Source organism: Chiloscyllium punctatum, chromosome 40, assembly GCF_047496795.1.
Source record: "Chiloscyllium punctatum isolate Juve2018m chromosome 40, sChiPun1.3, whole genome shotgun sequence".
NCBI lineage: Eukaryota > Metazoa > Chordata > Chondrichthyes > Orectolobiformes > Hemiscylliidae > Chiloscyllium > Chiloscyllium punctatum.
Window position 1 is genome coordinate 16417083 of NC_092778.1, and position 24486 is coordinate 16441568.

A 24486-nucleotide genomic window follows, 5' to 3' on the forward strand; every position below is an offset into this window, starting at 1 on the left:
GCGACTGACTGTGTGGAGTTTGCACATTCTCCCCGTGTCTGTGTGGGTTTCCTCCGGGTGCTCCGGTTTCCTCCCACAGTCCAAAGATGTGCACGTCAGGTGAATTGGCCATGCTAAATTGCCCGTAGTGTTAGGTAAATGTACGGAAATGGGTGGGTTACGCTTTGGCGGGTCGGTGTGGACTTGTTGGGCCGAAGGGCCTGTTTCCACACTGTAAGTAATCTAATCTAATCTTAAAAAAAAATTTCATTGGTTTAACGCATTTTGAGTTGGCCAGTGCTTGTGAAAAGTGCTATATAAATGCATGTCTTTATAAAGCAATAAGCCAGTCCACAGTTGCACGAGTACAATATCTCTTATTGTTCCTCATTGTGAAATTGTTCCACATTTCTATAAATGTAAAGTTGCCATTTTTCTTCTTGTGTAAGAAAATGAAAAGCACAGAATGAATTTTACTTTCTCAATGTATTTTACTGGTTAACTGCAACATTAACACTCCAATCCCAAGAATGCAATTAAAATGAAAAGCCCAATCAGCAAATACAGTGTCATTAGAGAAGCTTTCTAGTAAAGAGATTCCATAAAAATGAAGTAGAGGAGGAGGAATCAGACCAAAAAAGTAATTCTTCCAATCATATGTTAAACAGAAAAGCTGAGATAATTTTAAATCAACATATTGCACAAACAGCATCACATTTTGATCACTTTTGAGAGAGTTGCATGAATCTAACTATTGCCTGCCTACACAAGCATCTATGTTGAGTTGGAAGATAGTAGACTAACAAGCGAGGTGCAAGAGGGATAAGTTCAGTCATGTTAGCTATAACTCTGTTAGGGAACCAATCTGCAACACAGCAGTTCATTTTGGCTAAAACCCTAAATCAATACATTGTTATCTAATTTAGCCTTAGCTTTAGACAAATTACCACAACATATTTATTGTGACTTTCACAATGCATTCTCACATTCTTAAAAGACCTTCAGAGCCCTTGATTTCACATAAACAATCAAAGCCAGGAAGAAAGCAAAGATTAAATGTGGTCTATAATATAATGGAAATTATTTTATCGTACAGACAGATGCAGGTATATTAAGGCAGTCCTAATGTTTTAACAAGGAGGGGGAAACAAAATAGTGTTCATGCAGTTTTTCCAACTACAAGCTGCAATCCATTTAATGATTGCAGTTTTGATTCTTCAGATAAAAAGTTTCTTAATGGTCAGTTAATTGTACCCATTAATGTGCGTAAATAAAAGCAAAATATATTACTTATTACTTAAAGTATAATTAATTCTCTCTCGTTCAAACCACTATCCTAACTAAAAGAATCTTCTAATCTGAATTTCACAATTTTCAAAATTCAGAAACGAATAAATTGGGATCGAATGGTGGGAAGAAAAATGGGAGTCTAATGAAGTGGACACTTCAATGCAGACATCATAAGTCTTGAAACCAGAGTGACCAAATACCATGAGCTTCTGAATAGAATTTTACAGCTCCACCCTTAGTGGTTATGGGTAAGCCAAAAATTTGAGGGTCACTGTCGCACCACTTCACACCACCCCCTCCCCCAACCCCAGATCTAACCTTGCCACAGTTTTTCAGAGACAGTTGAGGCTTCACCAGTCTCATCTTCCATCTAGTTTTTGATTCTGCTTTGCTGGGAGTGACGCTGCTGGCACTGGAGAGCTGACAGATGGCATTTACAGTGGTGGAGCAGAAAATACCACTACTGTTAAATTCACTCTATACCTCTTTTGTCAGAAGAACATAGGAGATATGTGGCTATAGCAACTTTAAAAGTGTCTCCTCCATTATGGATTTGAGTGGGACAATCTACAGTCTTATATTTTGTTTTCCAAACTTGGAGGTGAGGTACTTTGCAAATGTTTGGTGTTTATCACTCAATAATACATGATTGCCAAGTCAAACTGATAAGTTAACACGAGGGTTTAGAATTGCAGTCTTCTGGCTCAATATCAACTCAGTTATTTGCTTGGCTCTTGGAGACCAGAAGTGTACTGAAGTGAAAATGATGTGGTTTAAAGGAAAAAAAAACTGGATGAAAGCAGGTTACAATAGCCCCTTACACTTCAGAACATACAGACAATCATAAATGATTGTATCACAAGAAAATCTGTATACATTTTACAAATCCCACCTGCAAAGCAAATTCAATTTATTTCACTGAACATTCACTACTGAACATGTACTTTGTAGATCACTGCCACTCCAGGCACACTAAAAGGTGCTGCATTGAAAACTGTGCTGGAGGTAAGTGTTTGTACAGATGCAATTAATCCTTTGGAACTTGAAATCGATCTTTTTCTTTTCTGACTGCATCCATGGTCAAAATTGGGTCTTTCTGTCCAACATGGTCTTGTACGCTCTTCTCCCTGTAAAAATAATTTTACCGTTTGGCACTTAGTCATTCAATCTCAGTCATAAACATGAGTTCTGACCTCAAACCCTAAACCTGAAAAATAATTTAATTCTAGCGAGGGGATGATAAATTGCGAAAGATTCTGTTTTGATGCAGCAGAGATTTACTTTATTAGGATAGACTATATAGGTGCATGCATGCACGGTAAGGTTTTATGGATGAAGGTTTCAGGGAAAGAATGAAAGAGCCAAGTACGATGTAAAATGGCTGCAGAATACTTTGATCCTAAATTGACAGCTTTGCATTATTTGTTCCTGCATACCCAGGATGTAACTCATTCCTGACAGGTTGAGGAATGAAGATCTGTTCCTGTGCTGTAACCAGAGGGTAGTGTAAAGTGAAATTAATAGAAACTGATGCTATGGAGAGAAAGCGTGAAGGTGCAAGTGGATTTGTTCACTGATAATGGAGCCACCTTTGACTGGCAAAGTATTTGAAGTTAATCTGCTTCTGGGTATGATTTTCCCAAGCAGAAAAGGGAAAATAAGACAATGGTAATGGATTTGCCAAAATCTAGAAGTAAATCTGATGCTAGAATAGGATATGTTTACTGGTTGCAGTTATAAAAATAGCTTAAACCAGAACGTTACAAAAAAAAGTGATTGTAAGGTCATGTGCTGTTTCCATTGAATATGTTTGTCTCAAAATGCTTAAATAAAGATATGTATGTGTCACCCCTTGGCTGGTTGACTGATGTCTCTCATGGTTGGATTTGCTGGGTGCAATGAGCTAAGCATCAGCTGGGGTTTTCTTGGGTGAGATTCGCAGTTCGCCCTGGCCCAGAGCTATTTTTTTGCACACAGCCTGCCATTCAGTAATCAGGCTGTTCAGTGCCTGCCTCATTCAGTCACGCGCCAGGAGAGGCCGAGGTCATTCACTGCTGACCAGGACCTTTCACGTTGTTGGCACCATAGTCAAAGATCAGCTACGCAAACACGGTCATTGAGGAGAGGGCCCAGAAAGGTAAGCCTATAGCCTGCCTTGGGGACTGCAGCACGTAGCTGTGGGTGGCTGGGTTGGTGGAAAGAAGGGCTGTTATTTATACAGCTGGCTGCTGCAGAAGGCCATGCCACAAGGCACAGCCTGCTAAGGACCTAGAGAGTGACAGGTCAGGCCTGTGTCCTGTTGTTAAAAGGAACACCCAGCAGTGCAGGAAGGAGGCCAATGATCTTCCATGCCATCGTCCTCTCGCTGCTCCTTCAAACTCAGACTAACTCAACCACTGCAAATACGTTTCATCAAAGCTTACGGGACGCAACTCTCAGCTGAACGCATCATGTCCGCTAACTGACACATGCACTGCATCCTCCCAAACTATCAATCTTTTCCTGCCATCTGCACTTTGTACTCACTCACTAGTGACAGCTCATCGTCTCTCCTGCTTCTATATCACCTCCCATATGTCTCTGCCATCACATGCAATCTCTCCCTTCATCTCCCTGAAGGAAAACTGGTCCATTCCTACAAAAGCAGGTCGCACACCTTTGGCTCGCAGGTCGCTTTATACACAAGGACGCAGCCCGAAAAGATTACATGGAACATTCCAGAACCAGGGATCGGGGGCTGCCAGGGAGGTACGTTTCCCATTTAAATGATAGGGTTGGCGGTAGGTCTTGGAACGTATCACGTACGAATATGGAGGGAACTACTGTATTAGCATTCAAAATGGGGTAAGTTATTAAAGCTGTGGTATTAGAGGGGTCTGGTTACTTTAAATGTACAGCTCATATCAACTCTCTGCTATATTTTATGCTGCTTTTTTGATATTTTGACAATTCCCATAAGATTAAAATTATGGTTAGGTCATTTGTGTTAATAAAGTTAATAAAAGGAAGTTAATTGTATGTTTCACAACTCTACTATTTCATATCGCATCTTGGCAATAAGTCTGAATTTTCACTGAGGAGATGCAAAAGTCCTAAAAATGTTTCGCGTGTTTCACTGTACCTCACTCTCATGAAAGGGTTGTAACTGAACTCCTCGCCAATAGTGGATGGGATGGTAGGTTTTCCAAGATCATAATGTTCCTAAAATCAAATATTTAAAAAAATTAAATTTACCCAATACTGGTAATGGGCTATCTACCCATTACAACTGTCAATTAATTGTACATAGCGTATTAGAATTTTAACTTTAGGACATGAAACCAAAATATTTTGCTGCTATCAATTTCATTTTGTTCTGAAAAAACGCACAAAACTTAAAGTCAAATTAAAGAAAAAAAATTCCTCTCCCATATTTAAGCTATTTTAGGTACTGTTTGCCTGACTTTATTTCTTGTCAGATGCTTTCACTGAAATTTTAGCCAAGTCCCACTGCTCTTGATGGCTTCCTCTAATACTCCATACTTCTGGAATTCAGAATTAGGGGGAGGCTTAACCATGGATTTATCCTCCTGTCATTGTGTCTGAAGGTTTGAGACCCATTTCAATGGTCTGTGTAACAAACCTAGACTGACACTGCAGTACTGAGGGAGTGCTCTACTGTCCCAGATGCCTTGTTTTGCACGAGATATTAAATGGAGGTCTCATCCAGTAACTCGGATAGTAAATCAAGGATCCAAGATTTTGTTGAACAGCCCTCAGCTAACAGGATTAAAATAGATGATTTGGCCATTATCACATTGCCAACTGTTCAAATTAACTTCTATTTCCTACACTGATAGGAGTGATTAAACTTTAAAGTACTTAAATGGTTGTATTTTTGAGGCTATAAGGGCTATATAATTGCAAGGCCTCCATTTTTTTTCCTGTCAGTGGTCTTTGCAGTTTGTATCTTTATTCATTAAGCATACCTTTTACTAATTTGGTGACCTGCAGCACAATCTTAATTCAAACCCATCATCATTCTCAGGTTCTGACTCAGAACAGCAGTACGAACTGGTATTTTAATGATTTTCTTTCCCTCTAATTTGACTTCTTACTGGCAGCATAGATGAGGTCTGTTTCTAACTTGTTTCTGCATCACTACTGAAGGCAAACACATTCTCTGTAGATAAAAGACAAGTTGCGTTCTCTCTCGTAACAGCTGAAGGTCATAATTGCTTTACTTTGGAAGTGGTATAATGTAAAAGCCTTTACAGTATAATAAATACAACCAGTTTCTTAGCCACATAAAGGATAAAGTTACAATATAGTGAGGTGGTCAAATTTGGTCTGTTTCTGTGAAACATTAAGCCTCACATCTTTGCCAAATCCTTTCTCAGTGCCATGCACATGTACAGCATTGAACTCAACAGATATGGTGACTCAGTGGTTAGCACTGCTGCCTCACAGCACCAGAAACTTTAGTTGGAATCCAATCTTGGGTGACTGTGTGGAGTTTGCACACATTCTCCCCGTACCTGCATGGGCTTCTTCCAAGTGCTCCACTTTCCTCCCACAGTCCAAAGATATGCAGGTTAGATGGATTGGTCATGCTAAATTGCCCGTAATGTCCAGAGATGTGCAGATTAGGTGGGTTAGTCTTGGGGAATGCAGGGTTACATGGATAGGGTAGAGAAGTGGGTCTGGGCGGGACACTATGTGGAGGGTTGGTGTGGTTTTGATGGATCGTATGGCTTGCTTCCATGCTGCAGGTAGACTATGATTCTAGATACCCAACATGACAGCTAATTCATAAGGGCCAGTAAATAAGGAATCAAGTCAAAAGGTAGAAGTGGGCAGTTCACACATTACTGTATAAAATCCCATGAGTGCTTAACTTTAATAACTTGCATCAGGATGAGCAAACTTACCTTTGCCCAGGCTAATTTCTGTCTGATGGCTTCATTGTTTGGTTCAACATGACGGGCAAACTTGAGATTGTTGATGGTATATTCATGCCCGCAGTACACTCTCTAAAAGCAAAAATACACTAAATTTAAAATCACATACAGAAATTGGGAATACTGAAGCACTAATTTTGTCATAATACCCATTTACACTTGCAGTGACACTCCACATTTCTCATCTTGTTGCAAATTCTAGATCTGTGCTAAAGTAATTCTCCATCTGCCAATGTTATAGTATTCTTTTCATTAATTTCCTCTAAAAAAATACGTATACACATTTGGTGAATGTATACACCAATAGGAAATTCCATCGAGACATAAAACCACCAAGGGAAGGTGCTCCATCTGCTTTATCTTAGGAAGTGGTGTCAAATTGAATGAAGAGATGTCCAATGCTATGAAATGTAGTAATTGGTGAGAAGACTGGGAAAATGGCGTGAAGGTAGGAGACAGAAGGTGGTGGTAGAGGATTGCTTTTTTGACTGGAGGCCGATGACCAGCAGTGTGCCACAAGACCCTGCTGCTGGGGTCACTGCTTTTCATCATTTATATAAATTATTTGGATGTGAATATAAAGGATATTTACTAGTAAGTTTGCAGATGACACCAAAATAGATGGCGTAGTGGACAGTGAAGAGGGCTATCTCAGAGTGCAATGGGACCTTGATCAGATGGTGGAAGATGGAATTTAGCTTAGATAAATGTCAGGTGTTGCATTTTGGAAAGGCAAACCAGGGCAGTTAATGGAAAGGCCCTGGGCCTGCTGAACAAAGAGACCTAGGGGTGCAAGTGCATAACTCCTTGAAAGTGGAGTTGCAAGTAGATGGGGTGGTTAAGGTGGCGTTTGGCATGCTTTCCTTTATTGGTCATCTCACTGAGTATAGGAGTTGGAAGGTTAAGTTGTGGCTGTACAGGATATTGGTGAGGTCACTTTTAGAATACTGCGTAGAATTCTGGTTGCACTTCTATGGGAAGGATGCTGTTAAACTTGAGAGGATGCAGAAAATATTTATAAGGATGTTGCCAGGACTGGAGGGTTCAAGTTATACGGAGAGGCTGAATAGGCAAGGGGCTGTTTTCCCTGGAGCATCGGAAGGGGTGACCTTATAGAGGTTTATAAAATCATGAGGGGCATGGCTAGCCAAAATCTTTTTCCAAGAGTGGGGGAGTCCAAACTAGAGGGCATAGGTTTAGATGACAGGGGAAAGATTTAAAAAGCAACTGAGGGATTACCTTTTCAGGCAGAGGGTGATGAATGTATGGAATGAGCTGCCAGAGGAAGTGATGAAGGTGGATACAATAACAACATTTAAAAGGCATCTGAATGAGTATATGAATAAGAAGGGTTTAGAGAGATATGGGCCAAATGCTGGCAAATGGGCCTTGGTCAAATTAGTTGGCGCAGAAGAGTTGGACTGAAGGGTCTGTTACTGTGCTCTATGCTATAACTGAAAGAAAGAGGGAGAAATACGAATATGGAAAGTAAACTGGCAAGAAATATAAAAGTGGATCGTAAAAATGTCCACAAGTATCACAAAAGAAACAGATAAATCGAAATGATCATTGGTCTCCTACAGAGTGAATGACAAAATAATAATGGTACACAAGGAAATGATGGACATCTTAAACAAATGCCTAGTGTATATCTTTACAGTAGAAAACACAAAGAATATCCTAAAAATAGTAGAAAATAAAGAGGCAAAATGGAGGGAGGAACTTTAAATAAACAACCATTAGGGTAAAGGTTATGGGAAAAATAATGGGATGAAAGACTGACAAGTCCTCAGGGCAGATGGGGTCTTAAAAGAATGGGTTGCTGAGATAATGGGTGCAAGTGTGTGTAATCTTCCAAAATTGTCCAGGTTCTGAAAAGGTCCCAGTGAATTGGAAAAATGTAAATTTAACATGTTTAATCAGAAAAGAAGGAAGAAAGCAAGCTGGAAGCGATAGACCAGTTAGGCTAACATCTATTGTTGGAAAAATAGATCTATTATTAAGGAGGCAGTACCATGTAATTTTAAAAGTCATAACAGAACCTGACAAAGTCAATACAAGAAATCATACATCAGAGTTCTTTGAGGATATAACAAACAGGATGGATAAAGGGGAACCAGTAGATATAAAATATTTGGATTTCTAAAAGGTATTCAATAAGATGCTGTATAAATATTTTTGGGATGATATATTACCAAGGGCTGGGACTGGCTCATGAACAGGAAACAGAGTTGGGATAAACTAGACATTTCCAGATTGGCAAACTATAAAGCTTGGCATGCCATAGGAATCAGTGCTGGGCTTTACAATCGCTATTACGCATTTTGATGAATAGATCAAGTATATTATAGCCATCTATGTTAATAAGGCTAATACCAGGTATAAGAAGGATTGCAGAGTCTGCCAAGGTATATGGATAGTGTGGTGAGTGGGGAAATAAAATGGCAGGTGGCATACAATATGAGAAAATGCAAGGTTGTCTTTAGTAAAAAGAAAGAAAAACAGAATATTATTTAAATGGAGAGAAACTACAGAATAATTCCGTTTGAATGGATCGGAGTCTCCTGTAGGTGAATTGCAAAAGGTTAACATGAAGGACAACAAATAATTAAGAAGGCAAATAGAATATTGGTCTTCATTGCAAGGAGAATAGTGTATAAAAGGGAAACCTTGCTAGAGCTGTACCAGGCATTGGTGAGATTGCATCTGGAATAGTATGCACAGTTTGGTCTCCTTAAGAGATACACTGACATTGGAAGCTGTAGAGAGAAGGCTTACTGGGCTATAATTTCAGGGATGAAGGGATCGCTTTATTAAGGAGGTGAAGCAGATTGGGCCTGTACACATCTGACAGTTTGGAAGAATAAGAAGTAATCTACAAGTATCTGAGGGGGCTTCACAGGATGTTGACAGGATGTATTCGCCCCTCAGAGACTTGGGAACTGACAGTACTGTTTAAAAATACAGCATCCCCCATTTAAGACAAAGATGAGGAGAACGATTATCTCAGAGGGTCAGTACTCTCTTCCTCAGGGAGCAGTGGAAGCTGATCATTGAATATATTCAAGACTGAGTTACACAGATTTTTGATCTACTAGAGAGTCAAAGTTTATTGGAGGGTTCAGAAAGCGGAATTGAGACAACAATGAAAGCAAGGAGAAAGTGAGGACTGCAAATGCTGTAGATCAGAGTTGAAAGTGTGGTGTTTGAAAAGCATAGTGGGTCAGACAGCAACCGAAGAGCAGGTGAATCAACGTTTTGGGCACAAGCTCTTCATCAGGAATATTTCTGATGAAGGGCTTATGCCTGAAACGTTGTTTCTCCTGCTCCTCGGATGCTGCCTGATCTGCTGTCTCTTTCCAACACCACATGCTCAACAATGAAATCAGCTCTGAGCTTAAGGAATAGTGGAGCAGGCTTGAGGGGCTGAAAGGCCTGCCCATGCTTCTCATTACATTTTGAAGGAAAGGAGAGAAGAGTGGGTGTCGAATGACTTAGGAAAACGTTTTGTTTAAATTCATTTACAGGATGAGGGTATCACTGGCTAGCCCAGCGTTTATTGCCCATCGCTAATTACCCAGAAAGCAGTTATGAGTCAACCAAATTGCTGTGCATCTGGAGTCACGTGGAGGCCAGACTAGGTAAGGTCTGGCAGTTTCCTTCCCTAAAGGACATTAGTGAACCAGGTGGGCTTTTTTTCCTCTGACAATTGACAATGGTTTCATAAGCATCATTAGACTCTTAATTCCAGACTTTTTTTTTAATGAATTCAATTTCCACCATCTGTTATAAGTACAATTACATATTTGCATGGTTTAAAGTTTTTGTTAATAATCTTTATATCCTTGCTTCAGTAACTTCTTTTTTGCAATAAACAAATCCTTTACTTGTTACTTAAGGAATTGGGCTGAGTTGTTTCTGCTGTGGTGGAATTTGAACCTGGGTCCCCAAAACTTTACTTGGGTCTCTGGATTAACAGGGTCAAGATTAAGAATAGTGTTGGAAAAGCACAGCAGATCAGGCAGCATCCAAGGAGCAGGAAAATCGATGTTTCGGGATTTCCTGATGAAGGGCGTTTGCCCGAAACATCGATCTTCCTGCTCCTCGGATGCTGCCTGACTTGCTGTGCTTTTCCAGCACTACTCTAATCTTGACTCTAATCTCCAGCATCTGCAGTACCTACTTTTGCCTCTCTGGATTAACAGTCCAGTGATAATACCACTACGCTATTGCCTCCCCAGTATCCCAGTCATAAATATCACAGTCACTCAAAGGCTGCTTAGAGATACTACAACAATTTATACAATTGCCAATTTGTCTGTAATTAATAAATAAATAGTGAGCTTGGGTCAGAAGATATAGGGTTGGGGATAAAAAACACAATTAGACAGGAAGTGAAGTTTGGATTTGAAAATGTGAGCAAGGACAATGAAATAGCCACACTGAGGAGGGAGTTAATGTTGAGCAAGAGGAAATCAAGACTTATCTACGCCTTAATATTGGAGACATAGTTAAGATAGTATTATGAGCATCTTAGTCTCAGTGGTGAAGATGGGAAGGTAAAACTGGATGTCATCAGCATACAAATGAAAGCTGAACAAGGATTTGTAGATGGAAGCATTACTCATAACGTATAGATTATTGTAACAAAGGTGTGTTATCCAAAATATTAGTTTGCAATATAATTGATAAGACATGGATATACCTTGAACCCTTTGGAAAGAATACCAAGTGGCTACAACAGCTTCAATATTACATTTGTAAAGCGTTTGGAAGAAGGTGTCAAGTCTACAATACTTTCAGAAAATGATCACATGACCTAGTTCATGGGTTAGATAAAGATATAGGATTTGAACAGGCAGAGTCAGAGAGATAATTTTACAGAAATAGCATTTACCCCTTTCCTTTTCTCCTAAATGGCTCTCAAAGTTTGAGTTTTGAACATACACACAGCAAAACCTCATCTCCACAAGTGGAGGGTTTCCGAAAGGAGAATTCACAATCTACCGCCATTGTCTCCAGGAAAAACAAAAGTGAATTCAGCCAGACATAACTGATCCAGGAAGAAATTCCACTGCCAACAGTGTATATGCAAAGTGATTTTGGTTAGAAATCAGCACTTGGGACAATCTGTGAATAATTCTTTTTTCTGAATTTAACTGTTACTCGACCAAAGTACTTCAAAAGAAAATACTCTATAGAGTTTTAATACCTTTGCACAGACTTGGAGGTGATGTTACTTTTCAACAAATACAATTGCATATATTTGCACAGTTTAAAGTTTTTATTAATAATTTTTATATCCTGCCTTCAGTAAGTTTTTTTTTAATAAACTAATCCTTTACTTGTTACTTAAGGAATTGGGCTGTTTCTCATACTGAGCTAAAAACGGTCTGATATATAACTGGCAATATTAGAGGTCGGCACGGTGACACAGTGGTTAGCACTGTTGCCTCACAGCGCCAGAGACCTGGGTTCAATTCCCGCCTCAGGTGACTGACTGTGTGGAGTTTGCACATTCTCCCTGTGTCTGCGTGGGTTTCCTCCGGGTGCTCCGATTTCCTCCCACAGTCCAAAGATGTGCAGGTCAGGTGAATTGGCCATGCTAAATTGTCCGTAGTGTTAGGTAAGGGGTAAATGTAGAGGTATTGGTGACTTGCGCTTCGGCAGGGCGGTATGGACTTGTTGGGCCGAAGGGCCTGTTTCCACACTGTAAGTAATCTAATCAATATCACCTTCCTTTTTAAATTCAAACTTTATTGTGACCAATGGGACATGGAACATACAAACAAGGAACAAGAGTAGGTCACTTGGCCCTTTGAGTCTTAATTGTCATTCAATAAAATCATGGCTGATCTGATTTTAACCTCAGCTCTGCATTCCTGCCTATTCCTGATAATCTTTGAAGGATCAGAAAGAAATCAGTTCACCCTTTGGCCTTGGTCATAACATTAGAAATAGCATGGGATGGAGGAGTTAGGGCATACCACAGTTGATTCACTGGGCATAACAGGAGAAAACAATCAGACCGATTCTATGGTTATGCTGGGAAAAATAGAAGAAAAACTGGTGAGTTAGAAATGCTCAAACTCTCACAATATTGATAAATTGAGTGTTGGACCTGATGAGGAATCAAGGCAATGGTCGAAATGACAGACATTCACTGCAGCATTTTAAGAGGAAAGGGGTAGATACAGAACCAGTGGGTATGGTGTTAGTTTAACAATGTTGACTGAAGTTAGCAATCTCCAGAGAAAGATCGAAGAAACAAAAAAGGACTTTATTGTGAAGGAAGTTGTGAAGGAATATGCAGAGAAACTATGAAATGAAGGATGAGTGGTGTCTGTCTTTGAAGGAAGCATAGGCAGAGAGAATGAAGAGGTGAAGGAGCCAGTGCCTGGTGAGTGAATAACCACAAACCTTCAGTACTGTCCTTAACTCAGACTAAGAATTATCTGTGTGATAATCTCAGGGAAGCGACTCAAATTGATTTTCCTAATTTATATTTGTTGTCCCCGCATTGTGTTCACGAGTACATGTGAGAACACTGGATGAAGACAGGCTCCTGTTCAACTATGATACTACGAAAGCAAGGCAGCCAAAAGTCTAATTTACATTTGAAATATAACGCTTTGGTTGATGTCTTCAAGAGTCTCTGACCCTGGTAACTGGCTAATATCTCCAGGCATGGAGGAGGCAAAGGGAAAAACATTTGTTCACAATGAAAAAGGAAAAACTGAAAGAACTGCGGATGCTGTAAATCCGAAACAAAAATAGAAATTGCTGGAAAAGCTCAGCAGGTCTGGCAACATCTGAGGAGAGATTTGGCTTTATCTTTGTCTGTCCAACTGTTCTTCTCTCTCTTTGGACTCTATCCCAACCTATCATGACTCCGTATCCCTTTCCCCAATCCTATCTTCTGCATGAAAACTGACATCTTGCAAGCTGCCATCAGTTCTGAGGAACGGTCACTTGACCTGAAGTATTAACTCTGACTTCTCTCCTCAGATGCTGCCAGACCTGCTGAGCTTTTCCAGCAATTTTTATTGTTGTTTCAAAAAAAAAAGGAGTAAGGAAACAGGGTGCAGCGATACTTATGCTGAAATGACTTTGCAGAATTATAGACATGATAGAATAAAGATGGCAGATTTCATTAACAAACAAAGCATTGATGTTTCAAAAAAACACGTGGTCAGTTACCGAACATTACAACATTTACCGTTTGAGGTGGCAGGCTGCCGAGAATGTCAATCAGTGCTCGGTACATTTCCTCACCAGATCCTTCAAAGAATTTGCCACATCCAGCAACAAATAGTGTATCGCCTGTGAGGAGACCAAAACCAACATATAATTACATTACAAGTGAACCTTGAAATTTTGAACTTGCATAAGCAAATTTAAACATTTGAAAGGCTGAAACAGAAAAAAGGGCTAAGATTGTTTTTCAAATAATCCAGAACAGTTAATGTTGTAAATGAATAGAATACAGGAGAAACGTCAACCATTCCATTTGAACAAACAAACATTGGACAAAAGGCATACAAAAAACGTCACTGGAGTTAAACAATGTCAGTGTATATTATATCTTTCATTCGGCTTTATGTTTAATGTCCCCCTTGACGTGAGTTTTAGTTTACTAAGTACTTTTGACAAATTCTTATTTCTAACTGCCTCAGCATTTTCATTCATATTGATGAATGATGAGTTTAGGAACAGAAACAACAAACTCAACAATGACTCAATTATTAGTTGCAAGACAGGCTCATTATCCATAAACCTCTTTAATCTGATGTGTGGAAATGGCTGCCAGATTTCCTACATTACAATTAAGTCAAAATTTCAAAAAGTGCATAATCACATGTAGAGCAATTTGTCTCAGGTTGTCAATAGTGCTATATAAATGCAAATCTCTCTTTTCTTGCAACTACTTTTGATACAGGGAAAGACTGGTGTTGTTGAAGTAATAATGAAAGTATCTATGAAAGAGGAGGTACTGTTTAAGAGGAGGTGGGTCACAGATACTGATGGAGGACATCTTGACCACTACACATGACCTTTCCTAAAAGTAACTTCAAACAAGCTTTTAAAAGGTGTCATGAACCAAAAGTGTGCACAAGCCTTAAAATCCTCCACGTTTCTGTCAAAAAGACAAGGTAGTGAAGGCGGCATTTGGTACACTTGCTTTCATTGGTCAATGCATTGGGAGGCCATGTTACAACTATAAAGGACATTGGTTAGGCCACTTTTGGAACACTGCATTCAGTTCTGGTCTCCTTGCCATAGGAAAGACGTTGCTAAGCTTGAAAAGGTTCAGAAAAGATTTACAAGGATGTTGCCAGGGTTGGACGGCTTGAGGTAAAGGGAGAGGCTGAACAGACTGGGGCTATTTTCTCTGGATTGTCAGAGGCTGAGGGGTTACCTTACAGAGGTTTATAAAATCATGAGGGGCATGGATAGGGTGAATAGCAAGGTCTTTTTGCCAGGGTGGGGAGTCCAAAACTAGAGGGCATAGGTTTAAGGTCAGAAGGGCAAGTTGTAAAAAAGGTCGTGAGGGGCAATTTTTCCACATAAAGTGTGGTGCATATATGGAACAAGCTGCCAGAGGAAGTGATGGAGGCTAGTGAAATTACAACATTTAAAAAGCATCTGGATGGGTACATGAAATGCTGGCAAATAGGCTAAATTAGTTTAGGGTATTTGGTCGGCATGGATGAGTTAAACCGAAGGGTCTGTTTCCGTGCCATATGACTCGACGACTCCTTGTGAGCTACTGTATGATGATGCTTGAATGAACATAGCCTAGAAAATCAGTATGGAATCATAACAGTGAACTTCCCAGATTGCAGATAGGTGGGATCATTCAACACAAGCCACATTGGTAAAGACCATAAAATCAATGTTACTTTCCATATGAAGTGCAAAGAAAGGATTAACATCTGCTTGATGCCCCAACAAAAAGACTGGCTTGTTCTAATTGGGCAGCTATTGTTGATCACATTCTGGAAAACCAAGTCTAAAATGTGACACTTAATCAGAAGTTTATAAAGGAAGCATGACAGTCAGCCAGTACCAAGGTAAATTATCTAAAAATATTAATGCGATTGAAGACCCAGGATAACGTGGGAGGTCTTTACCCCAACCAACTGTTACTGTCCACTTAATTATCGCTGTTCACTCTTTCACTTACTCACATCTCCCAAAATCACTATTGCCCCCACCGCTATCAAAGAGGGGAAGACGGAGAGAAAGAGGATTGATGGTGGTTTAACCTGGAGGTCACCACATCTCAGGCAAGGGGAGAGGTTCAGAAGAGGAGTAACCTCAGCAGGTACAGGAATTTAACTCATGCTGTTGGCATCCATGTGTGTCACAAAGGAGCCAAATAAGTTAACTGACCCCATTTGTCATTAACTAGTCCCCAGCTGTTCCTGGTAACTACCCCTTCCCTTCAGCTTCCCTGCTTAGGTGCCCTTGAGCCCAATCCTTGTCACTTCCCTTTATTTATCTGACTTAGCAGTGCCTATGGTCTTGAATTGCATTGTACCTTGGAAGTGTCTATCTCCCTCCCCTGCACAACAGAACTGACACCTAAGACTCAATATGGAGAGAGTGCTTCACACCTCACTACCGGTTCTCTGCAGTGGCATTCCATGCTCCAAAATGGGCTTGATCAAATTTTTAGACTTAATGCAAATTAATTTGAAAAATTCATAAACTTGGCAAATCAAAGCTAGCAACTTAAGATTTCTCTACAGGCTAATACAAACAGAATCAACATTATATGCATCAAACTGAAGGGTTTTTTAAGGTCGAGTCTATTAAAAAAAACTTCAAAAGAAAGTTATTTGGCCTTATTACAGAAGCTTGGTTAATACTCAACATGCTAAATGTAGATTACTTTCACTTGAGAATCAAGGCACATCCAATGAGTATTCAGTACAGAGAGTTATCTGTCTGTTGAATGATTATTTTGTTACACTATAAAGGGAGGTTTCAGCTACACTCACCAGTGAATACAGCTGGTGCTTCACTGCTATTCTCTTTTGTCACAAAGTAGCAGATATGTCCTGATGTATGACAGGGTGTAAACAGGCATTTCACATTCAAAGAGCCAACCTGAATGGTTAAGCACATCACGTCTTGTAGTTAGTTTAATTTTTAAAACACGGTTTCTCTCACTCTAAGAATCAGTGACCTAAGTCACTTCTTGACATTTCTAGTATCTCTTTTGTTTTTTTCCAAACCATGTTATTTCATAAATCAAACAGCTTTATGAAGAAGCAAGCAAAACATGCCTAGAACAGTATAGAATTCATTTTTTGTGCATAGAAAGATCTTATTAACATAGCAATACAGGGGATAAATTGTAAATCTTGGATTGCACAGGACAGAGCCAGCAGTTCATTTGGAGATATGGCTACTCATCAGTAAACGGAGGATTAAAGAGCTCTTAGCACGGTTACGGTAATGACATAAGACTACTTCGGGGGGAGTGCGAGGACAGATAGAAATCAAGCAGACATACAAAACTGCACATATATCTCCTAGAAACAATTATCAAGCAGTCCACACCATATCTCCACAGCACTCCAGGCCAGTAGTGTACCCAGTTGATCACCAGGGAAACAAAAGATGGCCGAGTTGTTAACATTTAAACAAGAAGGCAATTATATGTCTTGTCAAAACAGAGAATGCAACTTTAAAATAATTTGAGTCTTCTTCATAACTTTGTAAGTGACAGTTTATAAGTTCAACTGAAATTCATTTACTGTTAAGGATATTCTTTCATCACATTAGGTAGTTGGGCTGCCAAACAGAAACTAGCAGAAAATTGTATACAATGATGATGCCACAGCTGATCTTTCTGGTTAAAGCTCAGATTCTTGTGATGTACCTGGAATGTTTTCTTGTGGCTCACTTTGCACGTGAGAGCTCCAATCCGGTCATCTCCACCGTAGACCTGGAGACCAGGTACCTTCTTCACCAGCTCAGTGTTACCTCCAGCATGGTCCCTGGAAACAAGATGGCAGGTCAAGATTACCAAAATCAAATGATACAGAAAAACAACTCATGCGTATTTGCATAGATGTGGTACTGTGGGTATGGAGGGGCAAGGGTGGATAGATACCTACTCGTGGGCAGGTAGGACACTGGTGTCTTCCTGATCACTGCTTTTGAATCTTTCCCATCTCTCAAACTGCAAACACTCGTATATCAACTCCTCCATCAGCTACATCAACATCCTACCTAAACAACAATCCAAACCCCATGCTTGATTAGCTCCATTCTTCACTATATAACCCAGCACTAGTGGAGATCTTGAATTGCAATTTGCCTCTGAAGTGTCTTGTCTGTTCTCTATCCTCAGATCAACACAAATAAGCCAATACGGACAGTACCTCAATGCTCATCACACAGGCACAGGGTTGGTCCTCTGCACCACACACACTCTGATCCTAAATACCCAGAAATATTCTGGTATCACACTTGGAAGATGTAACAGTAGGATCGCACTATCTTAGCCTAATGCTGTAGCTCCATCTGCCTCTGCATCTCTTCGTGCTTTCACTCTGTACATATAATGGTGCCTAGCTTGTTAAAAATTATTGTGTACCCTGGATCAGCTGTCTTTCTCTTTTGCCCTCCATCTTACTTTTGTCTTTTGTTGTTCTGAATTATTGGCTTTTTCCCCTGTGCATTAGAGGTTATAGCACAGAGTGTTGGATCTGTCCAGATCAGATGCTGCAACGGGCGAGGGTGAGAACATCTGGGAAGTTTTGGGTGAGGTACAAGAGAAATGGTAGGGATTGGACACACAGAATTTCATTAGTTCTTTGCTCTTTTTGTGTCAGTTTGCCTCTTATTTTGAAATTCGTGATCTCTTTCAGCTTTTATTCACAATCCCCTCAGTGACAATTACCAACTACTGCAATGTTTTTGCAACAGAAAACTGCTGTTGGTCACATTTCATTTTATTGCTTTATTTTATGATGCACTATAACCCAAGACTCTGCATCGTATACAATAACTCTGCAACTCCCATGTTATCAACATGTCTCATACTCTCTCTCTTTGTATAATTGCTTCACTGTTCCCAGCAGCATATCAGTACAGATTATATTAAAGAGCATATTCATATCCTTATTACCACTGGTACTCCTTTCTTGCCTTTTGCTAAAGTCAAACTCAGACTGTGCAAAGTGCATCATCTTGTTGAGCCTAATGTAGAACCAACAGCATACCTTTCAGCAAGTCCTCTAACTTACACCTCAGTGACATTGCTGTTCACTCTCAAGGTTTCTGCAATCCTTATTAATAGCTTGGCCACTTCTGGACTGAACACTTCCAATATCCTTCTGTTCACATCCCGAATTCCCAAATGTGGTTTCCTCCATCCTGTACTGCACTAGATTACTACTATCATTGCCTCTCTATAATCAGTGCTGTCCCTTAACACCTTTTACAAACTTACCTCCCAAGCAATACCTTTTGCTATCACACCTTCATTGTCACGCATCTCTCCTCTTCTGACCGTTCCATCATTTGTGGTAAATCCTTTAGCTGTCTCAATCTTATACTCTGGAGCATTCTCCCTCAAGTTCACTGCATCCTTCCAATCTCAAAACATTTATTTCTGTTCAAGCTTTTGATTATCTCACTTAACTCTTCCACTGTATCTACTCTATGGGCTGCTTTGGGCTTTTTCTATATTAAATGCATTTATCGGGTCATGGAGATGTACAGTATGGAAAGAGCCCTTTGGACAAACTCGTCCATGTCGACCAGGTATCCTAGATAAGTCTGGTCCCATTTGCCAGCATTTGAACCATATTCCTCTAAACCCTTCCTAATTATTTACCCATCCAGATGCTGTTTAAATGTTATAACTGTACCAGCCTACATCACTTCCTCTGGCAGCATATTCCATGCACTCACCACCCTCTGGTAATAAGCTTAGATTGCTCTTTTCCTGTTAAGTCCAGATCTGAGTACAGAGACAAACGATGCTCACCTGTAAGAATACATTGAGCTATGAAGCAAAAATCAATAGCCAGATTATACTGAGTCTTACTGAAGTTTATGTGGCTACAATGGGTGTTTTTTTTCCTGTTACTATGTCTTTTTCTCCCTTTGTAAAGTTTATTTTTAAAAAAACAACGCTTACCAGTGGTGATGTGTGGTAAGAACTGTAGTCAGCTTTACTCCATGCTTTTTTACTGCTTCAACCACCTAACAGAAAAATAGAAATCACCTGCTTGGAACTGAAATTATAGGCAACTTTCAGATCACAGGTCTTCTTCATAACATCCAGTTACCAAATTACTAAAGTATAATTAATTGCACTTTACAAAGGAAAACCCTTCTGATATGATGTAGAAATTGAATGAAACAGCAGCTTTCATCAGAATTCCCCATTTTCTTCATTCAGGTTGGGTTATCATTACTTATACAACATTCACTTAGTTGGTCAGTGGGCTTTGAAAAGCTCTTGATTGCATGATATAGACTTTGCACCATTTCCCCCTGTGAACATAGTCCAGAAGGCTCAGGGACAAGTTAGCAAACATCAAAGCTTAGGACCTCATTAATGATTAGGTACAATGCAGAAATTTCAGCTCTTTAAATTCCATAATCTGCCAACCAACAATACTGCAGTACATTTTTATCATGCATTCAAAACTCCCAAACTTCCCAAGCACTTTACAGCTAATGTAAATCTTTTGAAGTGTTGTTTAGAAGAACTGCAGTCCTCACTTTCTCCTAGTAGATTCGGTCGCCAATTTGCACACCAGAAGCTCCCACCCACAGCAGTATGATAGTCTGTTTTTGGTTAATCTGATATTTACCAAAAACATGTTTGTAGAATAACATTATCAAAATTATAATTTAATGTTGGAAATATATCAATATAAAAACTAGTTTTACCAAGAGATATTATAAATTCCCAATTTTACTGTTATGCTATAATAACTTGATCTTTAAATACTGTTGTACCCCAAATTGAATTATATTGTGTTAAGATGAACCAAGTTAACAGTCACGTTTTTAGAAATAAATTTCTGCTATAGTTGAAACCACATCTTACAATAACAGTATGTTACAGACGTAATAGAATAACATTTTTTCAATGTTAGTCGACTGATACTCAAACCAGAATTGCACTGTATTCACACTGCAAGTTGAAATGTTTTATTACACTATCTTAGCTGAGTTGGCTTTTCTAAGATCACTCAAGCTGAACTATATTGAGGTGGTATAGCAGTAATCCCACCATTGTGACTGGCGGTATTTAAGTCCAATTAAGTTCAACCTGAAGTTGTGGTTGGATCATTGGTCTGTGGGTATAAGTCTTGCCTTGGGGGACTTTGTTTCATACCAGTTGTTACACATGTCATCAAGTAGAAACTTGGAATTGCTAGTATCAGAAATGGTGACTGTGACACTTTCACTGATTTTTGTAAAAGCCCATCAGATTTAACAACGTCCAATAAGGAGAGAAAACTGTCATCCTTACTCACTCTGGCCTATATGAGACTCTGCACCCTCACAAAATGTTGAAACATGATTTGGGAAGGGCAAATTAGAGATGGGCGATAACCTTGCCAACAATGCCACAGCCAATGAAAGAATAAGAAAAAAAAGATTAGGTAACACGTACAAAACACCCAAATAGAATTAAAAATAAATTTACAACTACACATAAAAGATAACTTCTAGTTTGCCTCAGTTGCATTATCATCGAATAAACAATTAATGACAACAGCCAACTAGTTGAAATATTTAAAAAAGGAATGTTTTATTCCTGCTTGCCTTCTGAGGCTCCACTGGATCCACAATTGCTGCTTCTCTGGTTTCATTATCAATGAGGAGATACATATAGTTGTCAGCCAGTGCTGGCAACAATTCCACCTTCATGTTTGCCTGAATAACAGTTTCAGACTTTCTAACGGCAGGTCCAAACTGAGCAGATAGTGAACCTGCAGATAAACAAACACATATGAAATTATATATTCTTTCTGAATATTTTGTATAATTGAACATCACAGGCTTAATTGACCAAGAGTATGATAAATGTTTTATACGGTTTGTAAAGAGTTGTCTAATTATCCATAAAACAATGATTATTTGTCAAAGTTTTTATTCTTCCATGTTTCATCTGAATGCTTAAAATTTCTTCCAAATGCTTAAATTTGTTTTTGTAATTTCTATAGATGCTATTAATCCTTCCTTACCTCCCCCGAATGGACGTTCTCTCTGTCCTAGTTTACATTTCATTTCCAGCCTCATTCAACATCCACAAAAGGCACTTCCTCACAGATCCTTTCATAGCATCATGCTGCTTTTATAGCCCTTCCTACTTAAAAAGATGCTGAAGCCAGTAGTAACATTTAACCACAAACCTGGCTAATATCATGTTAGTCCAGATATAATTTGTTTTGAAAGTAGATATTCTGTAATAAGTAAAGCCACATTATTTATTTAGTCCCTTTGTTTCTAACTTGAGCCAAGCATTATTCGCTCAATTTCCGATTTCAAAGCAATGTATTTACAAACCATTTAGAGACTGGATTGGGGATAACAAATTTGAGTAAATGGCTTTGGTCGAACAGATAACAGAGTTATGGGCAAAAGACCCCATTCTGTATTCTCACCTTGGCTTTGTCCAGTGCATTTCATGTCAAATCAATAAAAGTCTACCTTACCTCAGACTGATATCAGTCATAATCGACTGGATTAAAGAAAACTTAATAGAACTGAAGGGGACCTCTGTCTTTACAAAACAACTTCAAATTGCACTGAACCTAACTAATTATAATTATAAATATATGAGTTGACTTTGGAAAGACTATACAGGTTATTTACTTCATATGGAAAATGCGGTCTGTTGTGACACAAAGGAATCAGTTTATACTTAAAAGTGGAGCACCCATAGTTTTTGGCCATTGTAGTAAAATGCTGTTTTACGGCCTACTCATATTTAAGCACAATCATCTCTCGGATGGAAAACTTCAATTGTCGCGTATGATAAATCACCAGAATACTGGCCAACACCGTAAGTACATAAACTTAATTAAATACATGATTTGTCAGTTTGCTAAAAGAAAATTTTATTTTTGTTCTAGCACACCTTCATTTACACTTACTTTCCTTTGCACATTATTTGTTTTAACCATACTCTTTAATCAGGTTTCCAATAATACAAGGTTCTGCATGGTAGACTAATCAGTAAAGTTAGATCACATGGAATTCTAGGAGACCTTGCCAATTGGATATAAAATTGGCTTAGCAGTAGGAGACAGAGGGGGATATGTTGTTTTTCAGACTGAAGACCTATGTCCAGTGGTGTTCCACAGGGATCAGTTCTGGGTCCATTTTTGTTCATCATTTATACAAACGACTTGTATGAGAATTTAAGAGACATTGAGATGACACCAGAATTGGTGGTATAGCGGACAGTGACCGAGAGATGAATTGTGATCAATGGGCTGAGGAGTGGCAGATGAAGTTTAATTTGGAAAAATGCAAGGTAAAACAAACAAGGGCAGGACTTATAGTATTAATGATAAGGCCCTGTGTAATGTTGTAGAACAGAGAATTAGAGGTTCAGATTTATAATATTTTGAAATTTACATCACATGCAGACAAGGTGGTTAAGAAGGCATTTAGAGCACTTGCCTTCATTGCTTTGACTATGAGGGTTGGGATGTCAGGTAAAGTTGTACAGGAAATTGGTGTCACCTCTTCTGGAGTACCGTGTACAGTTCAGGTCATCCTGCTGTAGGAAGGATATTATTAAAATGGAGAGGGTCCAATAAAATAATTTACCAGGATATTGTCAGGAATAGAAGGTTTGAGTTATAAAGAAAGGCTGTGACTTTTTCATAGGAGTGGAGGAGGTTGAGGGATGACCTATAAAACCATGAAGGGCATAGATAAGGTGAATAGCAAGGGTCTTTTCCCAAAGGTGAGGGAGTTCAAAACCAGGGGGACATATTTTTAAGGTGAAGGGGTAGATTTAAAAAGAACCTGAGGGGCAACTTCTTTTTGACAGAGTGTAATGAACTGCCAGAGAAAGTGGTGGATGCAGGTCCTGTAACATTTAAAATACATTTGGAAAAGTACATGAATAAGAAAGATTTGGAGATGCCGGTGTTGGACTGGGGTGTACAAAGTTAAAAATCACAACACCAGGTTATAGTCCAATTGGTGCTTCCAATTAAACCTGTTGGACTATAACCTGGTGTTATGTGATTTTTAATTTAAATGAATAAGAAACGTTGAGAGGCTAAGTGCAGGCAAGTGGGACTAGTTTAGTTTGGGAACATGGTAGGCGAAGGTTGGACCGAAGGGCCTGTTTCTGTGCTGTAAAACTCTTATGCTGCACTACAGTTGTTTACTAAAGAGCAGCCCAAACAGACGCTTTCACTTTCCTCTTTCTTCGACTACTACCCGGCCATGGCCTTATTTGAATTTCTCCCCAGTGCAGGAAACGTAAGAGGGCCAGAACACTGCACTAACTCCTGGTCAATATCATAAACAGTGTAAACAGACGCTGAGATGGGCCTCAGTATTAACTGACAGGCCCCATTTTAAAGAAACGTCTACCAAAACAAAGTACCAGGAAGAGGCAGGTATACCACGTGTGTGGATTTTACCCACTTAAATAATTAGCTGGGCTGGCTTCCGCATGGTTTGTATAAAATTGCAACATCATATGCAGAATGACACACAGGAATAATCGTTTTTTTTTAAACAGGAAGGTAGACTTTTGAAGAAGGGTTAAAGTGCTTGCAAGAGAAAATAAATATAGACTTTCAAAGAATATCTAACGGGTTAAAACGTTTGCAAGAGAAAATATTAAAGGAAATAAATTGTATTTAGCAGCGACACAGGTTTGGGGTGACAAATGCAAAGGTATCTTTGCTGACAGTGGGAGGAGGTGGTGAGGGAAGGGAAAGGAAAGGAGCTCCTACCGATCCTGCGGGCGGCAGCAGCCAGCACGGTCACGGTCACGGTCACACGAGCGAGCCGGTGTACCGGCAGCAGCATAGTCAGAATCAGGAGACCGGGGACACTCCGGCTCCAGACACAGCCTTTCACCTCCAACCCTCAGCCTCTCCTTCATTGGGCAATCTCAACCAATTGCAACATTCTCCCCGTAACCTCTGCAAACGTTGTCATTGCGAATACTTTAAAGAGGGCTAAGGAGCAGCTAGGGTTTTGCAATATCTGTACAGAGAGGCTCTGCGGGGTCTGAAGCGGTTTTAGGTTTTCA

The 24486-nt window shown here is 39.5% G+C and overlaps 1 protein-coding gene across 1 annotated transcript; it reads right to left on the minus strand.

Moving 5' to 3' along the window:
* Nucleotides 1-446: 446 nt before the first annotated feature.
* hagh (hydroxyacylglutathione hydrolase) lies at nt 447-24292 on the minus strand. The gene is made up of 9 exons (XM_072559378.1): nt 24185-24292; nt 21021-21187; nt 19375-19439; nt 17104-17221; nt 16217-16325; nt 13429-13532; nt 6180-6281; nt 4391-4470; nt 447-2396 (listed from the first exon to the last, which is right to left on the minus strand). Exons 1-9 carry the CDS (start codon nt 24258-24260, stop codon nt 2297-2299), a joined length of 921 nt encoding a protein of 306 aa, XP_072415479.1. The 5' UTR covers nt 24261-24292; the 3' UTR covers nt 447-2296.
* Between the last annotated feature and the right edge of the window lie 194 nt (nt 24293-24486).